At 40.7% G+C, this 27,661-nt stretch overlaps 2 protein-coding genes across 3 annotated transcripts in view; one reads left to right on the forward strand and one right to left on the reverse strand.

The window, feature by feature from the left end:
- The window catches only part of LOC121870402 (tripartite motif-containing protein 2-like), a 90,451-nt gene extending 65,180 nt beyond the window's left edge, over positions 1-25,271 (reverse strand). The window contains exons 1-3 of one of the 2 annotated variants that reach the window (XM_042372235.1): positions 24,962-25,267; positions 16,890-17,680; positions 8,342-8,749 (exon numbers count right to left, since the gene is read on the reverse strand). In XM_042372235.1, the coding sequence (XP_042228169.1) occupies positions 8,342-8,749; positions 16,890-17,680; positions 24,962-24,977 (1,215 nt within the window). In that variant the 5' untranslated portion in view covers positions 24,978-25,267. Of the gene's footprint in view, positions 1-8,341; positions 8,750-16,889; positions 17,681-24,961 lie in introns of both variants that reach the window. The other variant, XM_042372236.1, reaches the window with a different exon arrangement.
- Positions 25,272-25,816: 545 nt separating this feature from the next.
- The window catches only part of LOC121870404, a 29,330-nt gene continuing 27,485 nt past the window's right edge, over positions 25,817-27,661 (forward strand). Inside the window, exon 1 of the mRNA XM_042372241.1 lies at positions 25,817-25,930. Within this exon, the coding sequence (XP_042228175.1) occupies positions 25,832-25,930 (99 nt within the window). The 5' untranslated portion in view covers positions 25,817-25,831. The remainder of the gene's footprint in view (positions 25,931-27,661) is intronic.

Raw genomic sequence — 27,661 nt, forward strand, 5'->3', positions numbered from 1 at the left:
TTTCTTTACATCGGGAACAAAACAGTCATCAAACCAGGAGAGGGACAGTGTAGAGAACATCCATGCCTTACGTGCGGTCAGCCAGTGGACATTTAGCTTGGTCATGTCCATGCTCTTGTAGGCGTGCGGCTTGCGGGCTGTGTGGATCACCGATAACTTGAGCTTACAATGTACCGGAGGCATTAGTGGTAAACAGGACGGTGATGCGTTCCTTCTGCATTTTCCGGCCCCGAATCCTGCTGGCATTCTTCACAACGAAGGACTTGGAAGGTAGCTTTTTCCAGAAAAGACCAGATTCGTCCATGTTAAACACCTGGTCGTCACTGTACTGTCCTTCCTCCATAATCTCACGTAAAAACGGAGGAAATTCCCGAGCCGCAGCACGATCAGCACTCGCTTCTTCACCACCAATGTTTATATTGGTGATCTTGTTCCGGATCTTAAACCTCTGTAACCACCCAGAGGAAGCATTAAAGGGTTTGGGCTCTGAAGTTCCCATCTTTCGTGCCACTGCCATGTACAGTTCACGTGCGTAGTCCTTAACAGAGCGCGTGTCGACCGCCATGTTCCGTCGCGCCTGACGCACCAAGTACCTCACAAGTAATTTTTCTGTCTTGAGAAGCACCTGGTTGTGAAAATACTTGATCATAGAAGCACCTGTAGACTTTGTGATCTTCATGTGCTCCTTTATCTTGGCTGAATCCTTCTTTATAGTCCGGATCGTAGATTAGTTCACGCCATGCTGGCGCGCCAAATCAACCTGCCTTGTTCCTTTCTCCAACTCTTGGATGATGCTATACTTCACCTCGTAGCTTAAGGAACGTCGTGTCTTCTTTGGTTTAGTGCCGCTGGGTCCAGGTAAGGAAAGGTTTCTATCTGGGGGTGGTGGTCCGGCGGAAGCCATTTTATGGAACAATGGATGCGCGTTTACACGGAGTGGACTTGAGGGATGAAACTGCCGCGGCTAGGTCAAGCGTCGTCTTTCCTCCCTCCCTCCCTCCCCCGGGTGGACACGTCATAATACTTTAAGCCAATTACAGCTAGCAGCAGAGGGGGGTAGGGATGCATGGCCAATCACAGGTCTGATACGTCATATGACGTCAGTGATAACGCAACAAAGACACACACTGCGCAACCTTACCGCGCCGCTTGCCCAAGCGGAGGGAGGAGGAGGGAGAGGCAGGCAGGCAGGCGGGCGGGTGGCGCGAATCTAAAAATAGCGTCGCGCCGGACACTCTCCGCGTAATGGGGTTCACGTACCGCGTAATGTGAGCACATGAGGTTCTGGCAAGGCACCGCGTTAACGTGGAAACGCGGAATGCGGGACCGCGTAAAGTGAGGGTTAACTGTATATATATATTTTTTTAATCGCAATTATCTTAAGTTTATTTTTCTATAACATTTCTTTTGGGGAAATTTGGTACGAATGTTGTGACCACATGTTTGGAGTTAAAATATTGATGACAAGAATGACCTGGGGAGAGGTTGTAAGAAAATTAAAGAAATGACAGAGTAAAGAGCCTGACAAAGACTGCCAGGAGAGCTGCCATCAGGTAACCGTGGCTAATCCACACAAGCATGGAAAACGGCCATAGAACATTGATGATGCACTTGTTACTGCTTAGCAACCTTCCCAGCAAACTTTCCATATTCACTGTTAATAACAAAATAATACCATAATCAACCTATAACTTATCCTAAAATAATGCACTTTGATCCTAGGATAGGTAAGGTATGTTAGGTTAGGTTTGGTTGGGTTGTTTATTTACAATAAATCATTAGTAGTAGATGGTTCCTGACAAGCGTTAGTGGGTACAGGATAAGTAGATGATCTTATGGTATGAAACACCGTCCCAAACAAAATCAACAAATCAATCATATGAAAATTGTTGTTTGATGCCATTTTCATTGGTATTTATTAACCTTTAGAGCCTGGGTGACATTCCTCAATGTTCTTAATTTTCACTGCATATATTGAGTGTCCAGGTGGGTTAAAATACTGTACTGTACTTTGTACACTATGGGATATTTATTTACTTGGCAATTCAACTCGCACATAACCTTTGTCTCAAATTTAGTGGTCCAGTTACCCACCAGCTATCATGATGGATGCACGTCCTTCACGTCTCGTGACCCTCCTTGCCCCTCCACACCCTCAACAGTAGTGCTATCCATTAAGAGTTGCTTGATTTGAGTGGCATTGATATACAGTAGTACCGAGTGACGAAGATAGTGATGGGGAGGAAACAAACCCAGATGATGTCAGGTTTGTTGAGGTGGCCAGCGGTGAGGACAGTGATACTGTAGTGGATACTCTCCCCTACAACTGCCAATTGATCACCTGCCGTTCGCTTACCAGCCAATCAGCTTACAGCCAGCTACCTCAACAGACTAACTCTCGGGTACGGACGTAGGGTACGATCGCCGACCTAGCTTGGACCTTCACCTCCCGCACAGGATCAGCGTGCCAGCCACCTCGCGTCTCTGATCCTGAGCAGCGGTATATAAATACGCGTAGGCCTGGCTACGGAACTCATTCTACTCTACTCTCCTGAACCAGCAAGACCTCTCAACAGCGCCTCACCAACCAGCTCCCTCAGAAAGCTCCTCACCCAACAGAACCTTTGAGCAAGCTTCTCACCACACAGCAACTCCTTAGCACTGCACTGTACATTAGGGGGCAGGGAAAAAACACTTTTATTTGAGTTGCAGGCTGCACTTTTCAGGCATCGTTTGTATGGCTGTAACAAACACCTGTGCAAAATTTCATGCCATTTCATGCATACTTACCCTGCCGCATCGCGAACGACTTTTTGTCAACTTTTAGTGTATACCAAAAATTAGGTGTCATTTAATGTTTTCTAGGATAATGATAAATTTTACATGGGTGACATCGATTTAATTCACATGTTATTTTACAGGTACACCGTATAGAAAATCATTACAAGTTCATATTGAAATTCTTTTTTGTGCGGAACCTTGGCATCATTTTCCTAGACAATAATCTTTGCCTAATATATCCATCTCTCGATTCGTATCCCGTCACTTCAGTGCAAGCTTCAGTCATCACTTTTATGCCTCTCTCGACCGCCTGAGTGCTGTTTGGCCACTTGGGCACCACTAATGGTGTCTCAAGAATGTCATTAACCTGTAGATTTGACAGAGAAGCAATGTAAGGAGGCTCAGTCTTGAGTTCATTCCTCCAGTTAATCATGGAATGATAGTTTTTTGCTTGCCACTTTAGTTTCGGAGTCACCACCTTTCTCATGTTGACTACAGGAGGCACATCCTCATTCCCATCTCCATCTTTACCCTCCTCATCAGTATAGTTTAACAAATTCTCGTCAACAGCAGCATCAGAATCTTCCTCCTCCTCTTCAGATCTGCCAGTGCATTCTTCCTTTTGCTGATTCTCCTCTCTAATTTTTCTTATCATTGAGACAGCTTTTTCTCTAACAGTCATGTCCTCATCTGCACACATACCAAGAAGAAGTTGATCTGTGTGGGCGAAGTATGCATTTCTCTGGACAGCCTTCTTCACTATCGTCTCCTCCTCACTATTCAGGTGTTTCATATATAGCAGGGACTGGAATACGTTCCTTGAGCGTGTGTTACGTAAGGGTGTATCTTGATGTAAAACCACATTGGAGCACTGAACTTTATTATTGTAATGACAATTCTTTTCAACTCATGGCTGGGTCTTGATGTTGCTACATACAACCTGAGGATTCTACTCCATAAGGTGTTCCACCTTGACACACAGGGAGGACCTGGCTCAATAGCAACCAAGTCATCTTCAACAACACCTGTGATAACTCCTTTACAAATCCTATACAGGTATTTCTGATCCCAGGACAGATCTTTCTCCACTTCATCATTAAACACAGGGAAATCAGGGAAACTGACTGGCTGGAAGGCGACAACTGGAAGCTCAGACAAAGACTCCTTGATCTGCTTTCCAATGGGAACACGCCAATGCTCAGGACCACTTGGTTTACCATCATAGTGATAAAAAACTGCGCGGAAAGGCAGCTCATTTCCGTGAAGCTGACATATGAAATAATGGAGCGGGTGACCAAGTAACATTTCAAGATGATGAATGACTCCATTTTCTGATCCTACATTTACATTGGTTCCATCACAACCAACACACACAATGGGCTGCTGGGTTAGATTTTTCTCCACCAGAAACTCGTGAATAGTTTTGGCAATCTGCTTTCCGTGTCCAGTCTTGGGAGTCACATGTGTGAGATATTCATTGCCAGGCTCAACCATGATGACATAATGATCTTTCACCATCATCCTCGAACTCCATTTCTCGGTCTTCTCATTCTTTATCATCACACGAGTGGCGGTCTTCTTACCATCAAAATAGAGTGACGTCAAATTATCTAAACTAGCCATCTCAATTTCTTGCCTCTTAAATCGGTATTTTTGTCTCGCATCCCGCAGCTTATGTGGTCCAATAACCTGACTCTTGTCATCCTTTGTGATAATGCCATAGTCAGTTAAGGTGGCAGTAGCAATGGCAGCTCCAGCATAATCACTAATCAAGTATCGGTCACAAGCGGCAGCCAGTGTAGGGAGTCTTGTCCGGTTCTGTGAACTGGTGTCTGTCAGAGCCCTTGGATCAGGGACAAAATCAGCATCAGTATTGACGAGAGGAATATCTCTTGAATCATCTGAATTATCCTCAACATAAGGAATATCTCCAGCTACCAGATATCTATGTTTTTGCTCAAGCTGTCTCCTAACTCTGTCCGCATCATGCTTCTCTCTTGCCGTCACTCTGTCCCACATCTTCGTCACTTTCATGTCAACCCCTGCAATCTTCATCTTCCTATCACCTCGCTGGTCAAGGAGAAACTGCATCTCACGTTTGGGAACTTTTATAACACAATTACATGCCAGGTGATATCCGTCACACTCCTTAACTATGCACCTCACATCCTGACAGGAGGCAAGGGGACAATAACAGCTACAGATATCAAACTCTTCTTTCATTTCTACCTGAAATGCAGCTTTTTTGCCTACATTCTTGTTCTTATTTAGTTCAATTCCTCTACTGTACAATTTTCTCAACCTTTCCTCAATAGTTTTTTGGCTAAGAAGAGGAACATTCTGCCTATCTCCAATTGCTTTTTCCCATATTTCTGAACAGTCCTGGGCGGCCATCTTTATAATCATTGAGACATCTGCAAACTTTCCGTCATCACATTTATATCGCCAGCAGTTCTTTAACATCTCGCCTTTCGAGGGAAGTTTGTCCACTGGAAGAACACTTGCAGAGCCAAACAATGCATGATCTGTGGCTGCCCTCGTTAATACAGTAGCCATCTTGATAGCAAATTGATCAGATCACCTGAAAAGAAAAAGAAAAAGTTAGTTATTAGAGCAATTTCTGAAAACACATCATCAATAGGCTTCTTGTGCATTAGTAAATAATGCCAAAATTAGTTAATCAGAAATATAATGTAGCCTAATTCAAATAAATGAAAATGGAAAGTATGTAACTAGTACTGTGCCGCCAACTTGCCCCATTTTTGTTGAGCCAACTTGTCCCAGCCGTACCAGTGATCATAAATAAATTATTTTGGTATATATCAAGAAGCCTAACATGAACTGTTTCATGGATAAACAATCCTTAAGCGCTAAGTTGAATTATGGCTAAATTGGATACTACAGTACTTGTCTATAACCTCACACATGTTACAGCAAACCTTATAAGAGAATAAAATTTACTTACCAGCATCAAAATCAATTTTCCCCCACTCTAATCAAGACGTGCGGCGTCTCAGAATGACTGCTTATGGGTGACTGAGGAAGCACGTGGTGATCCTGCGGTGTGAACTGCTTAACGGTAACTATTTGAATAATTTCAAGTGCGCCAACTTACCCAGGTCTCCCCTACATTACAGTACAGTAACACAACATTGAGAAATGAAATGAGAAAAGGCTGATAATCAATATAGACATAGCACCATACTCATCTGCAACAAGACAACTTAAATGAAATAAGAGATATGAAAAAAAAGTTGATAAACACTGAACAGAACATTGCACCGCCACATCGGCTGTTTGGCTAGTACTGTAGGTAAATTAAAAAATTTCAGTAGAAAATGCGGCAGACTAAACCTCGACATATCAGCTTCAAATTTGGCATGGAGTCTTAGATATGTATAAGGAACAATGCCTGAAGAGTGCAGCTTTGAGCAAAATTTCACTGCCCCCTACTGTACATACAATATATATACAGAAAATGCATTGTGAGTTTCTATTCTACCTCCATCCTGAGTGTGAGATATCTAACATGTACATACGTATGAGAGCCCATACAAAGAGATAATAGACAAACAAAGAGAATTTGACAACTGGCCACATACAGTACGCTACAATTGGTGACCCTTGGAGCTGTGAACACCACACTCTCTCTGCTGCCTTACTCCTGGAGCTGTGAGGACCGCCCTGTCTGCTGCCATTGTGGGCCCCCTGCCACTCCACCACTACAGCGCCGACACCATCTCACAACCGTTAGGTTTATAAAGCATTAGTTTGTTCTTCCCACTGGTGGTGTGAGTGACCCACATCACAGCTGGAGAGCAACTATTGCAAGATATTCCAGACGTGATTTGAGCTCTTTTGCCTACTCCTACTATTTTTCTTTTGTTTTTTCGCTCTGGCCTAGGGACCTGCACCCTCAAAAAGTGTATTCGCCCTGAAGTCCCCCCAGTAACTGTTCACCTCCCTCCCAGGAGATTGTGAACACGGAAGGGAGTCGGAACAAGTACCCATCCCTCATCCTTACCTAACTGGTGTGACGCACTCTCGCAAGAATGGAAGACAAACGGATCTCTCTACCAACCTTCAACCACAACATCGAGGACTGGTTAATTCATGTGGAGGCAGCCCTCAGCGGCTCAGAGGCTAATGACGCGCAAAAGTACGTCGCCCTGCTCTGTTCCTTGCCCACGGAAGTTGCCACGCAAGTCTCAGAGATCATTACCAACCCTCCAGCTGACAACAAGTTCGGTGCCCTGCGGAATGCTCTAAAGACGCGTTACCAGTGGTCCCACACCAGTCTCCTGCAAAACCTATCCTCTCTCTCTACCTCGGCAACTCAACGCCTGCACGTCTCTGGGACGAGATGTGTAGACTGAACTCCCGGCACACGGACAGGCTTCCCGACACTGTCCTGCGCCATCTTCACGCACAGAAGCTCCCCACACAAGTTCGCATCACCCTGTCCGCAGTAGATTACTCTACGACACCGGATATCTACGTAACCTCGGCAGACAGAATATTCAACGAGTGCGCTGCTCTGCGCCTCGCCACCGCGGACAACCAAACGGCCACACCATTACTTACCTCCGATCTTGTAAACCGGATCAACGCTCCTCAGTCGAGCAATACCTCACAAGACATCAGGGATCTGCTGCAGTCTCTACACCGCAGGATGGACACCATTGAGCAGCTCTGCTCCTCCACACCTGCTGCTGGGCCTGTTCCTGCCCCACGCACCGCGTCCTACAAACCCCGACGTCTTCTTTCTGCCCCGGAAACCGCCGCCAGCTCCCAGCACAGTGGACCTACCCTCTGCTGGTACCACAAACGTTTCGGTGCCAATGCTAGACATTGTGAGCCCCCCTGCAAACAATGGTGCTCCCTCAGTGAGGTCGTGGGCTCCTGGTGGCCATGGACGTAGGGGACCATTTGCACGAAAGCCACAACAGTATGCTTGGAGTGACTGCACTAATTTTATGCCTGACATACCAGTTTTGACTGTGAATATATACATATTTTTTCTTCCCAAATATGCCCGCGTCCGGCAGATCTTAAGTTGCCCAGGGTATAAGGGTTAGTTTAAGAAATAATAAAAAATTGTCCTTATAAAAATTTTCAAAATTCCTGCTGCCAGGTTTTTGCATGTATGGAATGGAAGCATTAATGTCTATGAGACATTTGACTTTTAGTGCTCAGATAAACAACTGATGATGGCAGCACCCTGAGGTGCAGGGAGCTAAGGTTTGTATTCATGACAGAAAGTTGGAAAAAAGAAATGTAGGAAAGTTGCAATTGGTCCAATTATATTGATATTCGAAAGGTAAGAAACTAGTTTTCTCATATAAAATTTGGTCCTAAAGTGGCTCAAAATATCATGCACTGTTGTAACCATTTACCATAAATAACAGAATAAAATGTATCAGTAACAATATAAAAGCTTTACTGGTCAAATTATTTGTGAATATTTTTCACTAGCTGTATCCAGGAGTCTGAGAAAACTAGCACATTCATTAATCAATAAAACAGATATTGAATAAGTAACATAACCTAAAACACTAACCTTGAGTGTTATGTCTATAGTAAAAGGTGTCACCGGGTTTGCAGTCAGTCCAGGTTTTATCTGTTTCATCTCTTTAAATATACTCATCTGAATTTGTGGAACATTGTTAAGATTAGAAGGCTGATCATTTGAAATCATTGGTAGTCCACTGGGGCCAGTTACAGATCTCATGATGTTGACAGCTGGTGGCTTATCACTGTTGTCTAGTAAGAGTCCATCACTTATATTTACAATGTCCTCAATAACACTGATATTAAATCTCTTATGTTCTTCATTCATTTTATTGTCAGTTTTTAAGTATTTTGTTTTCAAGATTTGAAATTTTTTGTCATTATTACGTTTCTGGGCATCATGAATACAAGTTTTTTGTTGATCACTGCTATTCATGTAGAGTTTTGTTTTCATACCCTGGAAAAAAAAGAAAGTTATATATTGCAAATACTGGTAGTCACATAAAACAAAAGGCATTTTGAGTGATGAGCAGACAGATTTTGCTTCAAGAGAGAGAGAGAGAGAGAGATTCCTGCAGCACAGGGTTTTGTGCTCCAGTTGGTCTTCATGCCAAATTACACATTAAACATACTAAAAGCAATATGGATACAGACCACTGTAGAATATGCCTTTTCAAATATGATATATACAAAAAGAGATTGTGTGGCTGGCATTCCATTCATCTCTCTTCACTTCCCAATTGTAAAGTTAGGTAATAATTCACAGCAGAGAACTGGGGTGACCCTAAAGTCAAGAGGTAAGCATCCCTGAAACCAGAAATATATACACATGGCAATCCCTTTTCATGTGTTTCAAATTATTACTATTACTATTACTATTATTATTATTATTATTATTATTATTATTATTATTATTATATATACAGTATTACCCCGCCTAACGCGGTTTCACTTAGCGCGTTTTCGCATATACGCGGTGCCTTGCCAGAGCTGAACTTTCACTTAACACGGATTTTTTCCACATATACGCGGTGAGTGTCCGGCTCGAGATGCTATTTTTAGATTTTGCCCACGCGCCACCCGCCCGCCTGCCTGCCTGTGCTCCTCGCCTCTCCCTCCTCCTCCCTCCGCTTGGGCAAGCCGCGCGGTAAGGTTGCGCAGTGTGTCTTTGTTGCGTTATCACTGACGTCATATGACGTATCGGACTGTGATTGGCCATGCATCCCTACCCCCCTCTGCTGCTAGCTGTAATTGGCTTAAAGTATTATGACGTGACCACCCCGGGGAGGGAGGGAGGGAGGAGAGACGACGCTTGACCTAGCCGCGGCAGTTTCATCCCTCAAGGCCACCCCGTGTTAACGCGCATCCATTGTTCCGTAAAATGGCTTCCGCCGGACCACCACCGCCCCCAGAGAGAGACCTTTCCTTACCTGGACCCAGCGGCACTAAGCCAAAGAAGACACGACGTTCATTAAGCTACGAGGTGAAGTACCAAATTGTTCAAGATTTGGAGAAAGGAAGACGGCAAGTTGATCTCGCGCGCCAGCATGGCGTCAACGAATCTACGATTCGTACGATCAAGAAGGATGCAGCCAAGATCAAAGAGCACATGAAAATCACAAAGTCTGCAGGTGCTTCATCTATCAGGTATTGCCAGAACAGGGTGCTGGCAAAAGTGGAAAATTTGCTGGTGAGTTATTTGGTGCGTCAGGCGCGACGCAACATGGCGGTGGACACGCGCTCAGTGCAGGAGTACGCACGTGAGCTATACGCAGCAGTGACACGTAAACTGGGAATTGCAGAGCCCAAACCCTTCAATGCTTCCTCTGGTTGGCTGCATAGGTTTAAGAAGAGGAACAAGATCACCAACATCAACATTGGTGGTGAGGAAGCGAGTGCTGACCGTGTGGCGGCTAGAGATTTTCCTCCGTTTTTACGTGAGATTATGGAGGAAGGACAGTACAGTGACGACCAGGTGTTTAACATGGACGAATCTGGTCTTTTCTGGAAAAAGTTACCTTCCAAGACCTTCGTTGTCCAGTCTGCCAGCAAGGTAAGGGGTCGGAAGTTGCAGAAGGAACGCATCACCGTCCTGTTTACCACCAATGCCTCCGGTACCTGTAAACCAAAGTTATCGGTGATTCACACAGCCCGCAAGCCGCACGCCTACAAGAATATGGACATGAACAAGCTTAATGTCCACTGGCTAACCGCACGTAAGGCGTGGATGTCCTCTTCTCTGTCCCTCTTCTGGTTTGACAACTGTTTTGTTCCTGACGTGCAGAAATTCTGCGAGCAACAGAATGTTCCATTCAATATTTTGTTGCTCCTTGACAACGCACCTGGACACTCGCCCCTACTTATGGATCGTCACCCCAACGTAAAAGTGGTCTTCCTTCCTCCCAACACTACGTCATTAATCCAGCCCATGGACCAGGAGTTGATCTGCAATGTGAAAGCTGCGTACTCTGCAAAGAAGTTCAAGCTCCTGAACGACTCTACCAACACCAAGGATGAGTTGCGTAAGCTGGGTGACACCGACAGCGAGAGCAAAAGCGACGAGGACAAGGAACAAGAGGCGGTGACTCAAGAACTTCTCGTCAAACAATTTTGGAAGAAGTTTAACGTTAAACAAGCTGTAGACTTCTTGGTGGAGGCATGGGATCTGCTGACTATTGCTACGATTCGTCACGCATGGAGACATGTGTTGCATGGCATACCAGGTGAGAGGAGGAGTGAACCTGTGACTGGTGAGGTTCAGACTGTTGCAGTAGCAGTGGACCTTGCCAGAGAAGCTGCGCTCAATATTACAGCTGAAGGCTTCTCCGAGACCACCAACGAAGACATCCTGGAGGTGATCAAAGATCCTGAAGTGACTGCCGACGAGATGTTGGAAGAAGAACACGCCAGTGAAGAGGAGGAAGAAGGTGCGTCATTCTCCGAAGAACCTAGTTTAAGTCATAGTGATATTAAGTGTGTCATAGAGTTTACAGAAAAAATTAAGTCAGTCCTTTCCCGCGACAATGACGATGAACGCTATGAAGTCTTCCATACCCGACTGGTGCAGGCTATGGAGCCGTACATCAAGGTGTATCACGACAACATCAACACCAGCCGTCAGCAAAGCATAACCGAGTTCTTCGCCCGCAACCCACCACAGCCAGCCCAAGCCAGTGATAGTGAAAGTGAAGTTGACTTTGAGGGATTTGTCAGGGAAGCCCTGACAACGGTAAGTGACAGTGATGTTGATTCACCTAGTAATGGTGATTCACCTGAGGGCCAGTAATCTGCCCTCTGCCTCGGAACCAGCCTCCATCCCCGTATGCCGACCCATCTCTTCTACTACCGTAAGTGTTCCACAAAATTTTTCGTTTTTTAACCTATTCTTTATTTTTCCTATGTTAACCTTTATCTTTCCTAACCTAACCTCTTCTATATTACTTGTTTTTTCATACCATCATAAAGTTAAGATAGAATTTTTACTACAACATAGTTATGTGTCGTCAAAAAGTGGAGTTTGGGGGTCGGGCTGGGTTCTATTGGAATTAATCCCATATGTTCTGTTGTTCACTTAACGCGGATTTCACTTAACGCGGGACCCTCTGGGTTCAATTGACCGCGTTAAGTGGGGTACAACTGTGTATATATATATATATATATATATATATATATATATATATATATATATATATATATATATATATATATATATATATATATATATATATATATATATATGTATGTATGTATGTATATATTATATATATATATATATATATATATATATATATATATATATATATATATATATATATATATATATATATATGTATGTATGTATATATATATATATATATATATATATATATATATATATATATATATATATATATATATATATATATATATATATATATATATATATATATATATATATATATATATATATATATATATATATATATATATATATATATATACTTCATTTTTAGTCCATATAACACGCTGACTTTGAACATATAATCAACGACCTCACCAGCAAGGAATCGAACCCTCGACCTACTGGGTGTGACTAGGGAACGCTTACCGGCTAGGCCACAAGGACACTAAAAGCAGTTCTAGACTCTGTTATATTTCACACAAAGCCTGTTCATCGAGCTGATGGCGCCGTGAACCTCATTGGGAAACTGCCCGTGCCTCTTATGTGGTGTCAGTAGCATTTTACCGAATCCAGCTGGTATGAAACGCGAGGTACATATATATACTTCATTTTTAGTCCATATAACACGCGGACTTTGAACATATATACTGTATATATATATATAATTTGTTTTTTTTACTGGAATCTTACTTCAACCTAAGAAGGATACCCTGTACTAGAAATAAACATCTGATGACTTCGTCAAATACAGTAATATACATATCTGGAATCAGTGGAAGCTATCAGTACAGTTATCTGTCAGAAATAATTTCTTTGAAGCAAGAGTTGTAAGCTATTGGAATAACCTGCCAAAAGAATTTGGTGACCCAATCAAGTGTGAGCTCCTTTAAGTCCTCATCTTACAAACATTGCTAAATGATCAAATACATTCAAGAGCCTGTACATGCCCAGTACTTGAGTAACAGTGCATAACAGATTATATCAACTGCCCAACTCGCTAGTATAATAACCAGAAAAAATTGCATGGCCACCATTAAATTACCTTCTTTATTTGGTTATTTTCTTGTAATATCACATACCAAATGGAATACAGTAGGCCCTTCAAATTCCCGGAGGGTTAGGTTCTCAAAATGGCAGCGAATCACCAAATCCTTGAATAACATTTGCTGACGGGGGTGTTATTTTTACTTGTGTACAAAGAAATGTATATTCCCTTTATGTGTTTGCTCTTAGGACAATTATTTCTTTTACCTGTACTGTATATATGTGTGTGTATGTGTGTGTGTGTGTGTGTGTATATAAGCTTTGGGTAGAGTTCCCTTTAACTTGGCTTATACTGTATATAAATAAGTTGAAGGGTTAAGTTACAAACCCAAAATGGTCTTTTCTCCATTTATTGGTAAAACTATATTGGTCACAGTCTATTAGTAGATGCACCGTAATTAACACTGTAAGCTGTGAGTTTTAGTTAAGGACAGGGCTCAGCTTGACTGAGTTAGGTCACCCGTCTGCTTCTCGTGAGCTTCAAGTAAGGACTGGGTGCTGTGAGGGGGAGGCTCTAAAGGAGAGGCTGGGCTGACCCTACATTCTCAAGGTCGGCCTACTGAGAGGAATTTCCCCTCACGTGAACAGCACATGGCAGCTCACAGCTTAATGGAAAATTACCGTGATTGGATTATATAAACTAAATGTATTAACCCAAATTTATATAATTGTTATTGCCAAGGGACAGGGGCTAATACATGTATGTGTGGATCCCTGTCCTGGCCGCGAAAATGCCGGTAACTTCAAAAACTACCCGCAGATATTCTTGGGTACATCCAGGGTGTTATCCGCAAATAATAGAGAACGGCGAAATAAAAATCCGCGAATTATCTGGGCATACTGTACTGTATTGTACGAATAAACTTATCTATCCTGTAACTATAAAATAGAGATGATAGGAAAACAACTTGTGGAGTATTGACATGTCTGTTTTCTCAAGGGGAAAATTTATTGAGTAGAGTACTTATACTGAGTCTCACTTACTATTAGAGGTGAACAGGGGGGAAAATATGAAGGGAAATTTTCAATGGCTAGAACACTTCTCTTCTCTGAATGGAATTATCCATACACTGGGAATACTCACTTCCTTTTGAATTATGAAAACAATTTATGTTTTGGAAGAACCACAGTTTATGCAGCACATCTGTTACTACATTAAGTCCTCGCTTAACGTTGTTTTGGTACTACGTCGCTAAACTTAAGAGACCAAAATTTTATTAAAAGTCCTGGGGATCAGTTACTACGCCATTTTGCGTCGTCAGGGACTACTTTATACGGCTCATCACCCGCTCTCGCCTGGCCAAGCTATGCTGTCTCGGCTCAGCGCGCTGCCCTCACTTGCGGAACGTCATAGCGTCCCCAAGCGACGCCGAGCTAGTCTTTGTTACGACTTCACATCATTCATGTGTGCTTAAGTGCTTTTGCTCTAAAACTGTACTATAACCAATCGAAATGACTTCCAAGCGCCCATCAAGTGTTACTAATGCTAGTGTAATGAAGAAGCAATGTAAGACCATTACCCTTTCTACGAAAAATGGATGTATTAGCCCGTTTTGAAAAAGGGGAACGTGCTGTAGACATAGCCGCTGTGCTTGGTCTAACCCCCACAACAGTGCGTAATATCCGGACCAACGCTGACAAGATTAAAGTTAGTGCTGGAAGTGGTTCTTCTCTCTTCTCTGCAACTAAGACAACTCGTACTAGAAGCACTGTGATAGAAAAGGTGGAAAAGATGCTGGCTATGTGGATGGAGGACCAGAATCAACGCAATGCCCCTGTGAGCCTTATGGTTAACCAGCTTAAGGCCAGATCCTTGTTTGATGACTTAAAGGCAGAAGAGGGTGAAGGATCGAAGGAAGAGACCTTTACGGCCAGCCGAGGATGGTTTCAACGATTTAAGAATCGTCATAACTTCCACAATATCAACCCTTAAGCCCAGGGTTAGGGTGCTGCTGGCAGTATTCCCCCCCCTCCCCCCATGGGGAAAAATCTAGATTTTTTTTTCTTAAAAAAATAAATAAATAAATAAAATAATAATAATTAAAAAAGAAAAAAAAAAAAAATGGCGGGAAAATAGACGGACTTTCTGGAACGTTACCCGGAGCCTAGGGGTTAAGATGACTGGTGAAGCTGCTAATTCAGATAGGGTTACTGCCGAGACATTCCCGCTAGAAATCAAACGGATTATCCAGGACCAACCTCATCCACATTGAAGACTTGCTTCGATGAGTATGGTAGCCTCTACCATACTCATCGAAGCAAGTCTTCAATGTGGATGAGGTTGGTCTCTTTTGGAAGAGGATGCTTGAGAGGACCTATATCTCCAAGAAGGAGGAAAGAGCACCAGGTTTTAAAGCGGCAAATGACCGCTTGACCCTGCTGCTTGGCACGAATGCTGCCAGCGACTTCAAGCTGAAACCTATCCTGCTTTCTCCTCACTGCTAACCCACGGACCCTGAAACGTTACTCTAAGGATCACCTTCCAGTGATCTACAAGGTAAACAAGAAGGCATGGATAACCGGCGCCATATTTATGCTGTCCTTGCAATGAAGGAATACTGTGCCAAGGAGAAACTTGACTTCAAAATTCTTCTGATCATTGACAATGCTCCAGCTCATCCTCTCAATCTCGACGACTTGCATGACAGTGTAAAAGTTGTATTCCTGCCTCCCAACACAACAGCACTGATGCAGCCTATGGATCAAGGCGTCATCGCCGCATTCAAGGCGTATTATTTATGCCGTACCATGGCCCAGCTGCTCAAGGCTACAGACAGAGATAATAACCTACGATACAAGAATATTGGCGTGGCTTCAACATTCTTCCTGCAATTGACAACATTGGCAATGCATGGGAAGAGGTTTCAGAAAGTTGCCTGAATGGTGTGTGGGTAAACTGTGGCCCGAGTGCGTCAATAGTTTTACGGAATTCACGGACTTAGTCCCAGTAGTGAATAGGGATATCCTCAGCTTGGCTAGACAGGCAGGCTTTGATGAGCTGGAATCAGATGATATTGAGGACGTCCTGGCATCCCATAGAGAAGAGCTCACCAATGAGGATTTGCAACAACTAACAGAACACAGTCCCGTTGACGACGAAGAAGAACCTCAACAAACGCTAACTACCAAGAGGTTGGCAGAAGCGTTCAACTTGATCCAGCAAGGTATGCAAATCCTTGTGGATGACGACAAAAACAGAGAACGTAGCTGAAAGATTCAACGCAGCATTGATGACAGTCTTGGTTATTACACCGAGATGTATAAGGAGAAGAAGAGTAGCACCAAGCAGTCAACACTGGATTCACTTTTTCGTCGTGGGACGACAGAAGCAGCTTCTTCACAACAGCCGGCAGCTGAGGAGGAGCAAACAGCAGCAGAGGAACCCCAGTCAGCACAGGAGGAGGAGGCAGCCGCAGTCTCAGTGACTCACCACCCTCCTCCCCTCCCCTCCTCCACTCCTGCCAACCACCTCCTCTACTTCACTATCTACCAGACACCTCCGCCCATCGGTGAATACCCATACAAACTTAGTACAGTAAGTACTTGTAGTTGTATATGCATGCACTATTTTCTATAGAAATGGCAATGATTTTCTGTATATGTAATGTATTTCATGGAGCATAGGGAGGCTCGGGAACGTAACTTCCGTATTTTATCTATTTCTTATGGGGAAAATTTATTCGCTTAACGTTATTTCGTATAACGTCATGTTTTCAGGAACGTAGCCCCGACGTTAAGCGAGGACTTACTGTATTTTCTTACTGTATTTTCTAAGTAAAGAGAGGTGACAATCAGGAAGCTCTAACAAGCATGAAAAGTTTTACACTTGTTTTAAAAGGTGTATAAAATCCTGGTAAGCACCCTAACTAGTACAGTAAAACAAAATACTTACCTCTTCTGACTCATCAAGGGTTGCTGGGATATTACAACACTTCTTGGTAAAATCCATCCATTCCTGAGTTGTTTGCTGCCAATACAGTAAGTTACTCATAGTCTGTTCCATTTCCACTAAATTTGTAGTCTGATTTAAATCTCTGTGGGCTTTCCTTAACTCTTGACATCCCAGCTTGCCCTCATGCTGCACTCGGGCCATTTCTGAGTGTTCATTAACCAGAACCCCTATAGACTGTCTAAGAGTGTAAATCCTGGCATATAGTGTTTGAATTTGCTGATTGTAGCCATCAATAATGTAATTTATCTCATTAGTTTTTCTTTCAATTACCTCGGAAATACGATTACAATGTTCGATTTGATTTAAGAAAATGTTCTGTCCTTTCTTCTTAAGACGCAGCAAATAATTTTCATAAGAGATTACATCACAACTATCAATATCTGGATGATTTAGGTTCTTACACATATAGCACATCCAGACCTGATGCTGAAGGCAATAAAAGAAAAGGGGATAATCAGGGTGTTCAGCACAAATACCAGCAGTACTCTGAGGAGATGCCAGTAATCCCGTTGACTCCAAGAAGTCCTCAATATTAATGTTGATGCTTACGGATGAGACAGAATTGATTTTATAGGAAGTGCGGCAACTAGGACACCTCAAAGTCTTTTTTCCAGCAGAGGTAACGAGGCATTTAGTGCAGAAAGTGTGACCACAGTCAAGAATACGTGGTCGTCGATCATCTGTGTTGTATCGAATCCAACACACCTTGCAATCTAGGGGTCCAAGGTCACCTAGGAATATAAAACCCATGACAGCATTAGGAACTATTCTACTGTAGAACACAAACAACTACAATTAAAAAAAAAAAATCCTGATTTCAAAATCAGTGGCAGGCCAAGTCAATACAGTACAGTATACCATTTCCCAATATTCTTACCAATCATATTTAATACACAAAATGAAAGTAACAGTATCTAGGGTCCCACTGCATGAGATCTAAAAGTAAACTAATTATATTATTTTTACTAAACTCACCTCATCTTACAACTCAATATAGTACTGTACAGCATAGTATACTGTATGTATTTGCTAAGTTTTGACTTTGTCTAAAAATTAGGTAACTTTAGTTTCTCTATCCTCTTTGTCCCTAACCCAACTTACTAGCCAGTTGGGCAGTCAGTCAGTTCTCTGTTATGCACTGTTGGCAAGCACTGGCTCTTGAAGATACCTAGACATGCTTCAGTGTTAATCACGTCAAGGCTTAAAGGAACTCACACTTGGAATTGTCACAAGATTCTCTCTCTTTACACCAAAGTTAGTGTCATGAAAAGTATCGCAATGTATGTACATATAATTGTACAGTAAATAATTCTCTATACTAAGTATTAGAATATTAAGTAGTACAGTATATAGCCTTATAATCCTAGCTTTTCCGAAGAGCTAACAAAGTACGGTAAGTACAGTATATAAATACCGGTACGCCATACATGACTAGGATATTTAAAGAACTTAATTGCAGGAAGTGGAAATTTATTTCTTCTAAACTGTGTTTCTTTAAATACCAATTTAATAAAAACCCAATTCATAATACAATAATGTAATTATTGATGAGTGACCCACCGCCGATTTTTCAAACAAAACAAATTTAAAATCAGTGCAATTTCACTGTTTTATAGTGGACACTGGCATAGTTTTGATAAACGTGTTAAAAAGTGGTTATTTCTAAATTAAACCTAACTCAACCTAAGTTGATCAGCAAAAACAAGCGGCAGAAGTGTTATTAGAAGACCAAACCAACCTTACTAAAGAAACCTACCAAACCTTACCTAACTTCCTAACCATGAAGCTCCACCCTCTGGACTGCCCCAGCATATTACAGTAAACAGAAAGATCTTTCAAAGATATGGTCGAATTTTGCGCTTTTTGTGGATGTGGGAGCAGACGTCAGGTCCGTGTGGCTCACAAACATACACTGGCGACTTGCATCGATCCGAAATGATTGACTGTGCACTACTGCATCACCACCAAAAAAGACAAAGTAGTGTGCACCATACAAAGTAGTGCACACCTAGTCGCATAATTATCTACCAAAGGAAGCAATTAAAAAATAAATAAAAAATATGATTACCGGTATCATATCAGAACTAAACTGATGAAAATATAGTAAGAATATAAACATCAAAACAAATATTGCATCACTAGGGTGGTCATCAATATGAACCTAAAATAATAAGTCTACTGAATAAAAACAATTATAATTTATAGTTTAGAAGATAGATTCAAATTAGGCTTAAAGTTTTCTGTAGCAATAGCCTCTCTAACCTGAACCTGACTTCTAATGAGGCAACCTTCCACTAACTTGAGATACAAGCATCACGAAGTGTAAGAGGATGCACTTGGGTCATACTAACGGTAAGGAGGCACATCACATGTTCCAACTGGATGAAGAAACTGATTAATAGATTGAATGCAAAAAGGACCTGGGTGTGATTGTTGACAATGAACTGATGCTGACGGTGAATCAAGCAACTAAACTAAAAGGTCTAAGGTCGTTCAGATATCTAGATGGTTTGTCCCTCGTAATGATTTTCAAGAGTGAGATGCTTCCCCACCTGGAGTACTGTCACCCCGTCTGGTACCTGAGATATGCTAAACAGTTAGTTGCTTGGAAATGATCAAAGGAGGGCCACCAGACTGGTGCCTGCACTTTGGCACCTCAGTTATCCAGAGATTAGAGTGCCTGCCACTGCCTAGCTTATACTACAGACGAGCAAGAGGTGACCTAATTGAGGTGTTTAAACATCTCCGAGGACACTACTCAGTCAAGCGTCCATACCTGGAGTTGGCGGACACCTGCCCCACAAGGGGTCACAGTTCAAGGTTGAAGAAGCCACAAGTCCAGAAAACAGAGAGGGCAAACTTTTTCAGAGAGAAAATTGTACTCTTAGAACAAACTGCCAGTGTTGTGATGGCACTGAGTGTGAGCGCTTTCAAAACCAGACTTGACCAACACTGGAGCAGGTTCAGATAAATTCTGGAGCCCATGCATGCCCAGTACTTGCCAACAGTGTGTAACAGAGATGTGACCAACCACCCAAGTGGCTAATGAGCCGATCAGTGGCGAAGAGGATAAAAGTAAAAAAGCAAAAATTAAACTGCCTGTATGAGGTACAATACTTTATTGTAATATCTTATAAAAGTAATACAGTAATATAAATGTAGCATACAATGGTATACCCAATACAATTAATTCAGCTGACAGAAAAATGAACCATATTATAAAAGTATACTCCAATTAATGTCAGTAATTATTAGTTACCAAAAATTACACAATTTAAACTCCAGGTATGTGTACTGAGAATAAGACTGGATTTACAAAATAGAAAAGAAAATATTTCCATGCACTGCAACTAAATACATATTTAAACATTTCCTGAAATTAGATACAGTATTAATTATGCTTTCATCATACTCTCAGTGAGCTAAAATGTAGGACACCTGCACCTGGTCATCCATGTCATCTATATATACCGGGTATTTTTTCATTTCCAGGGGCAGATCCGGGGGGTTCCTGGGGGTTCAGTCCCCACTTTTCCTCAGAAAATTCCAAAACTTTTTCTTCAATGCTGTAATGTACAAAGGCATTTTTGTATAATAACTACTATTGACCTCAGAATATCTCCAAATATCAAGTGGGCATGGCTTCAAAATGCCCAAGATATTGGTCAGATTTAAAAAAAAAAAAAAATCGGATCCAGAATAGTTAAGTGACAAGCAACAACCAATTTTTGTTGTATCACCAGCTATGCTAAGTATCCATTCATTTAAGAGTGGCTCAGACTACCACTATGGGTAATATTTTTTTTGTAGATACTCCTGTTAATTTTTTTTAGATTAATGCAACACTTCAAAGGCTAACTGACAAGTGACCTGTCGATGAATTATTTGTTTTAGTGTTTATTTTCTTACTACAGTATAGTCTCGGTTTACACGGATTTCTTATACAGTACGCGGTTGGTCATTTATGTGGCACCTGTCCAGACACGGCAATTATTAGTTACGCGGTACATTCCAGCATTTACGCGGAAAGTGGCGCGGATGAGCTGTGCGCTAGGTCGCTCTTACGTCACAGCTGGCGTCAGGTGACGTATCGAACTGTGATTGGGCCACGCATCCTTACCACCCACGCATTCCCTCCGCCGCTAGCTGTAATTGGTCTATTTAACCTAGCTTGCCCAGTCAACAAAACATAACCGAGTTCTTCACCCGCCACCCACCACAGCCAGCCCAAGTCAGTGATAGTGAGGATATAGACTTTGAGGGGTTTGACAAAGAGGCCCTGCTAGCCTCTGTGGTGGATAGTGATACAGGTGAGGGCCAATAATCTGCCCTCTGCCTCAGAATCAACCCCCCATCTCCTGTGTGCCCAGCCATCTCTTCTACTAACGTAAGTGTTAAAAAACCTAATATTATTGATATTTCTCTTAAATATTAATTGTGTGTGTGCATACCATCATAAAATTAAGCTGTTATTTTTACTACAACGTACATATTGTGTCGGAAAAAGGGTAGTCTGGGGGTCGGCCCAATCTCTATTTCAATTAATCCCATATGTTCTGTTATTTCGTTTACGCGTTTCTCGTTTTACGCGGACCTCCACGGGTTTAATTGACTGCGTAAACCGAGACTATACTATATATGTTCATCAGTGAGTACTGATATGATAATCATTTCTTGTGCTAATGCTTCGTTTGGTAGATATTTAGGCACCTAAGGTGCACTACTTTGTCTTCTTGGCGGTAATAAGGCAGGTGTTATGCTAAGTTTTATGTTAAGGTTAGGGTAGGTTAGGTTATAAAAACTGCAAACTAAAACAGTATCCTCTAAAAAAAAACAGTGAATGTGAGGCATTTTAGGTTAGGTTAGGCTTCAGTAAATAAAGGTAAATTTATAGTAATACACCTGTACTTTTCTCAATGTTTTAATATGTATTTCATAATGCTTAATAAATTCTAAGACATTTTTCTATGATATTTCTGCTGGAAATTAAGAATAAACAAGATATTAATTTTTCAATATTATTAGATTTCCTCAGTCACAAGTGTCACCATCATTTGTTTCCATCTGGCGGAAAAGGTCTTAAGCATCTACAGCTCATGTGCGGGGGTGGTGTGGGAGTTTCCTTTTGTCTTTGACAATGATAATGCTTGGGTGTGGCAGGAGCGGAGATTTGAATTTTCAGTACCAGATATGGCTGAATAGGTGGAAAAGCTGTGCCGGCATTGTGATAAAGATTATTTTACGTCAATTGCCGAGTTTCATCAGAAAAATGGTGAGAACATTTTTTTTTTTAAAACACAGTGTAACTGAATTACCAAAAATGTTCTTTGTCCAAGATGTGGGGGCATGAACAAAGGGTGGTCCAGTGGGGTTCTGCCCCCCTGGTTAGGTTGGGTTTTGTTGGTTGATTGGTATTTCATTTGATTTACTAAAAAAATATCCAACTTTTTCCATTAAGATTGTTGGGTTGGGGGGGGGGTCTCAAAAACTAGTGATTTCCATCAGAAATGAATATCAAATTCATTCAAAACTTATCAAATACCATAGGAAAAGCATATCTCTATTATCAAAAGAAACACCGGTGCCATATGTAAACAAGTCATGGTAAATTTTTACTTTAAGACATGAGTCTCTAGGGGTTGACCAATATGTTTTTCCAGTGTATTTTGATGTGTTTTAAGCGAATCTGTCCTTCATTTTTGGCGGAAATGGTTAGTTCCCCCCCCCCCCAAAAAATAAATAATGGGGTACAACCTGGGAAATCAGGGTTTTTGGGTAGGGGAGAAAACGGAAACGAGTCATCTGACCTAACAATACCTAACCTAACTCCTAGCCGGGGGCTCTGCCCCCGTACCCCCGGTAGGCCAAGCTTAAACTATCTAAATGTTTCAGTAGTTAAAAACTTTTGGGCTCACCATGTCCGAAAGTGCAATTCCTTAGTTAGAAGTGGAAGGACCAGGGATACTTAAGAATTGGATAGAATGATAGTCTTTCTCATAAAACTCGGCAATAAACTTAAAATAATCGTAGGAGCACAAATGACAACCAACCTCCACCACGGCCATCGTGAGGCTGGTCAATGAAATTACCCAGGCTGCTTCCTTTGAAAAAATTCAAATGTTATTGGTAAAAAAAAAATTTGCGTAATGATATTGATACCTCATTGGTCACGACTGGATGACGTCAGTCAACATTGCGCATGCGTGATGCGCAGATAACATTTCTTCGCAGACGAAGACTGAAAACTACTTAAAATCAATTAAATTCAATTGTGTCGCTATTATCCATTTCCACCATGTATATATAGGGTTCAAAGTGCTAAGACTAGCGAGATCTAAATGTTTCAGTAGTTTATAACTTTCGGGGGTGCTATGTCCTAAAGAAAAATAATACTCAAATCATGGCGACACTTGTGACTGAGGATATCTAATAATATTGAAAAAAATATATATCGGTTATCCTTAATTTCCGGCGGAAATATCATAAAGAAAAATGTCTTAGAATTGTCTAAACATTACGAAATACATATTAAAAACAGCGAGATAAATACCGGTGTATTACTATAAATTTACCTAAAATAATATCTGCACAAACTACGACAATTTCCTGTATAAAACACAATGAAATTGCAGCATTTTTATAATCGCTTACTATGCAAAATCGCCGATGGGTCAGTTGTCAATAATTACCACACACATTTTACACCCGAGTAAACAATTAAGTTTTCCTATCGTCCAACACACGCACGGGACATACACAACTCACCCTGTGATTGGCAATTTTGGAAAATATTTTGAAAATTAATTTTTTGAGGATTTGTGTGGCGCCGCGAATTTATAATTCCAAAGAGCAAAATTGGGTGGCTAAACTTTGAGCACCCCAAAGTCCAAGCATGACCAACGTTGGAGCAATATCCGGGTACAGTAAATTCAAGATTGTGAATACCCATTACTGTATATTTGCCAAAAGTGAGCAACAAAATCACCCACCCTTCCCGCTAAAAAGCCGACAAACTCGAGTGAGTAAAATTTAGAGTTGCGGCAAGTTAAGTGGAATGCTGTAGTGTTGTATAAAACACCAATGTTAAAAACAAAACTTGGACCAAAATGCAATTCATGTGAGAAACATTTTTATTTAAAGAGCCTAAAAAAATTAAATCAGAAGCGCTTTATTCTAACATATCCAAAAAGTGCGTTTAATTTCCCTAAAGCAACAATTGTAACTACAGTATACTTTATTATGGGCGATATCCTCGTGCATACGTGAGAATACGAGATTAATCGCAAATCTGGGGCTCGCAAAATGTGTCTTATGTTTAAGAAATCCAATAACTCAAATATATATGCACGAATTTGAATAAAAATTAATCTAAACATTCTGGAAAATAAGAAAAGATCACGTTGCATCACGTCACGTCATCATGGCGCAACAGGCGTATAATGTTACACCTCGTATCACTCAACGGTAAATTGACAGGTCTGATTAGTGAAATGAACGATGGCAATAAATAAACTGAGCACAAGCCTACAGAATATATATATATATATATATATATATATATATATATATATATATATATATATATATATATATATATATATATATATATATATATATATATATATATATATATATATATATATATATATATATATATATATATATATATATATATATATATATATATATATATATATATATATATATATAATATATTAGTTCAGTTCAGTATATTTATAGATTAAATAAATAAATAAATAAATAAAACATTCCTTATGACCTTGATATAGTACGGAAGTGGTTATCATTATTTCCTACCGTTAGAGAATGAATACCCTAGTCGCCTACACTTCTAATAGGGCAAATTGTCCGCTCTAGCGTAGTTCTTCTGTGATTAAAGTTGCGTTCTCTTGTAGTTTTCACGTATAGTAATCTCAGCTAAAATTGGAGGAACGTCGTTAAATAAACTGTCAACTATGATTATGGAACTTATTGAATGGGCATTAACTTACCATTATTCTCTGCCATATCTGACGGTAACAGGGTTACAATCTTTCATCACAAACATCAAGCTTTAGTCCCAACGTGTATAAACAATCTCTGTTGCAAGAATCGCATATTACACAATATATCATTTAATGTTCGACTCATCTATAAGGGTATTTCCAGTTGCAATTGCGATGTAAAGCAGGATTAAGATGCAGTGTCCCAGTAGCACCAGGAAAATTATAAACAAACAGCACTGGACGAGACAACTTTCACCAGTAACGTATCAGTGTTTACAGAATACTGAGTTATGCGTGTTGCATGGTCCACCGCCTGTAGCACTCGGCTGGCAGCGGGGGCGGCGGGAGTTGCCCAGTCTTAGAAAATTGGTGAGATTGCTCTTATTGCATCTTTTACTTCTTAGTAGCACGGAGGGGAAATTATTGCAAATTTATGATGTCCTGACTGAAGGAGCTATCTAGTTTTGAATATTTATCACCCGATTCAGTTAGGAACTAAATAAGATCAGGGCAGTTGGTGACACTGGGAGTCTCAGGCAGCCCAACTCTCAAGGTTGGCAGTACTGCGCAGGCCACACGTCAACAGACACCCTTCCTGATGGCACACTAAATGAATCTCGAGAATTTATAGTTGCAATCAGTAGTATTGACAATTCTAAGACACTTTTCTTCAGTGGCATTTTGGGCGCAAATTACGTATAAGTGAGATATTTAACCATTTTCATGTATGGAAATTTACGTTTCACTTGTTGCCATTAAACGAATCTCGGGAATTTATAGTTGTAATCGGTAATTTTGAATGTTCTAAGACACGTTTCTTCAGTGGCATTTCTGGCAAAAATTCGTTTAAGCGAGATATTAAACCTTTTGTTATGTATGTTTGAACGTGGTGGTTCACAGCCAGAACATCGAACCATCGATGTAGTCGTGTACACCCAGAACGACAAACGACTGTGGAGCTCCCTCGATAACTCGGTTAGGTTTGATTGTAGGTTAGATTCAAAACTGTTTTTCCTTTGGTTTTCGATGTGTATTGAACACTTTATACCTTGATTTTTATAGATAATCTCTAGATTCTGAGATGGGACGGGGGCTTTATCTCAGAAACTATTGATTTGCTCCAGAAATGAAGGTCAAATTCGTTCATAACGTCAAAACCCATCGGAAAAAGTTTCAATTCGAGTTAGAAGTTGTACCTTGTACAGGGAGGTATTACCGCCTGGGAAGATATTGGAAGCATACTGTGTTGTCTAATGGTAGACCCTGCTGCCATATGGCATCACAAAAATTGTGACCAAGTCCCAGGTTGCTGATCCGACTTTCTGCCTCATTTACACACAATTGCAGGGTCTCAATTGTTTCTCTTACTATTGACAACACAACATACATATATCATTTCTGACTAATGATATTTTTATTTTATTTTGTATTTATTTAAGGGTCTTTATTATTACAGGGTTATTATTATTAATAATTTTAATAAATTTTTATTACTATTTTCTTTTATTATAATTAGTATTTATTTTTAAATATTGTTATTAATTGTATTATTATTTTGTAATTGTTATTTATTTAATATATTTTTATTAATTTTATTATCATCATCAACATCATCATCATCATCATCATCATCATCATTAAAAATGACCTTTGCCCGAGTGGGCTAATGCCCGTAAAAAAAAGAAAAAAGTTAGCAACTGGGTGACTACTATAGTGTGTTTTACAAAGGAAAAGGGGTAAAATTATCGTTTTGGTCATACACCTATTTGGAAGTTGTACAACAGTCTTCAGAAAAAAATAAAATTAGGAGACACAATAAGGAAATAAATAGTGAAGAAAATATATAGAAATTTATGGAAAGAAAGACAAAAAAGGAAACAAAAGCCAATCAGTCAATAATAAATAAGAATAACAAAAAATCGGGCGCATTGTAAAGCTAAAATTTCTCCCTGACTCTTAAACATTACGAAGCAACCAGAGCAGCTCTTACGCTTCTTCTCTCGTGGCCAGGTGTTCGCATATTTGTGCATGAAATACGACGCATTTCAGGTTCGTTTAAGTCTTAAGTTTTGCACTTACAGAACTGTAATCAACTTGTTCACCCTTATTTAAAGTATCTTATGGGTACAGTAATGTTATTAAGGTTTCAATCATATTTGAGTAATTACCAATATTGTTAGACCAGTCACCAACGGGTAATGAAATCGGACAGCGCCCACTTCAAAATGAGCGTAGCCAAAACTGGTTTCAACTAGGCGTAATCCTTTTCAATTGTTTCACGCCATTCGGTTTGTTTTAGGTCCTATCCAATATACAGTACTACCATATATAGAATTATTTTTATTATTATATCACAGTTTTTTATTGCCTTACATGCCCCAACTCTTCAATATTAATCAAAATGTTCCCCTTAAACGGCATGATCCGCGTCTTTTCAGTGGGAGAAATCACTGATTGGTTGTTAGCCATTTGGGCGCTGCACAAAGCTAACGTCTGATCGAGGTGTTAGCTTTTCCCTTTAAATGTGTCATGCGCACAACTCAGCAGCAGCGTGTGCGCAGACAGAATAGCTAACTCGGTAGCTATTCTGTGCTTCTAAAATGCCTTAGGTTAGGTTAGGTCTCAAAATCAGCTGGTGATGAAGCCTAGGTTTGTCCGACGGTTTTTTATGTGTTTTATTTGATTTTGTTATTCATTTTCGTCGGA

This window comes from Homarus americanus, unplaced genomic scaffold (assembly GCF_018991925.1).
Source record: "Homarus americanus isolate GMGI-L3 unplaced genomic scaffold, GMGI_Hamer_2.0 scaffold40856, whole genome shotgun sequence".
Taxonomy (NCBI): Eukaryota; Metazoa; Arthropoda; class Malacostraca; order Decapoda; family Nephropidae; genus Homarus; species Homarus americanus.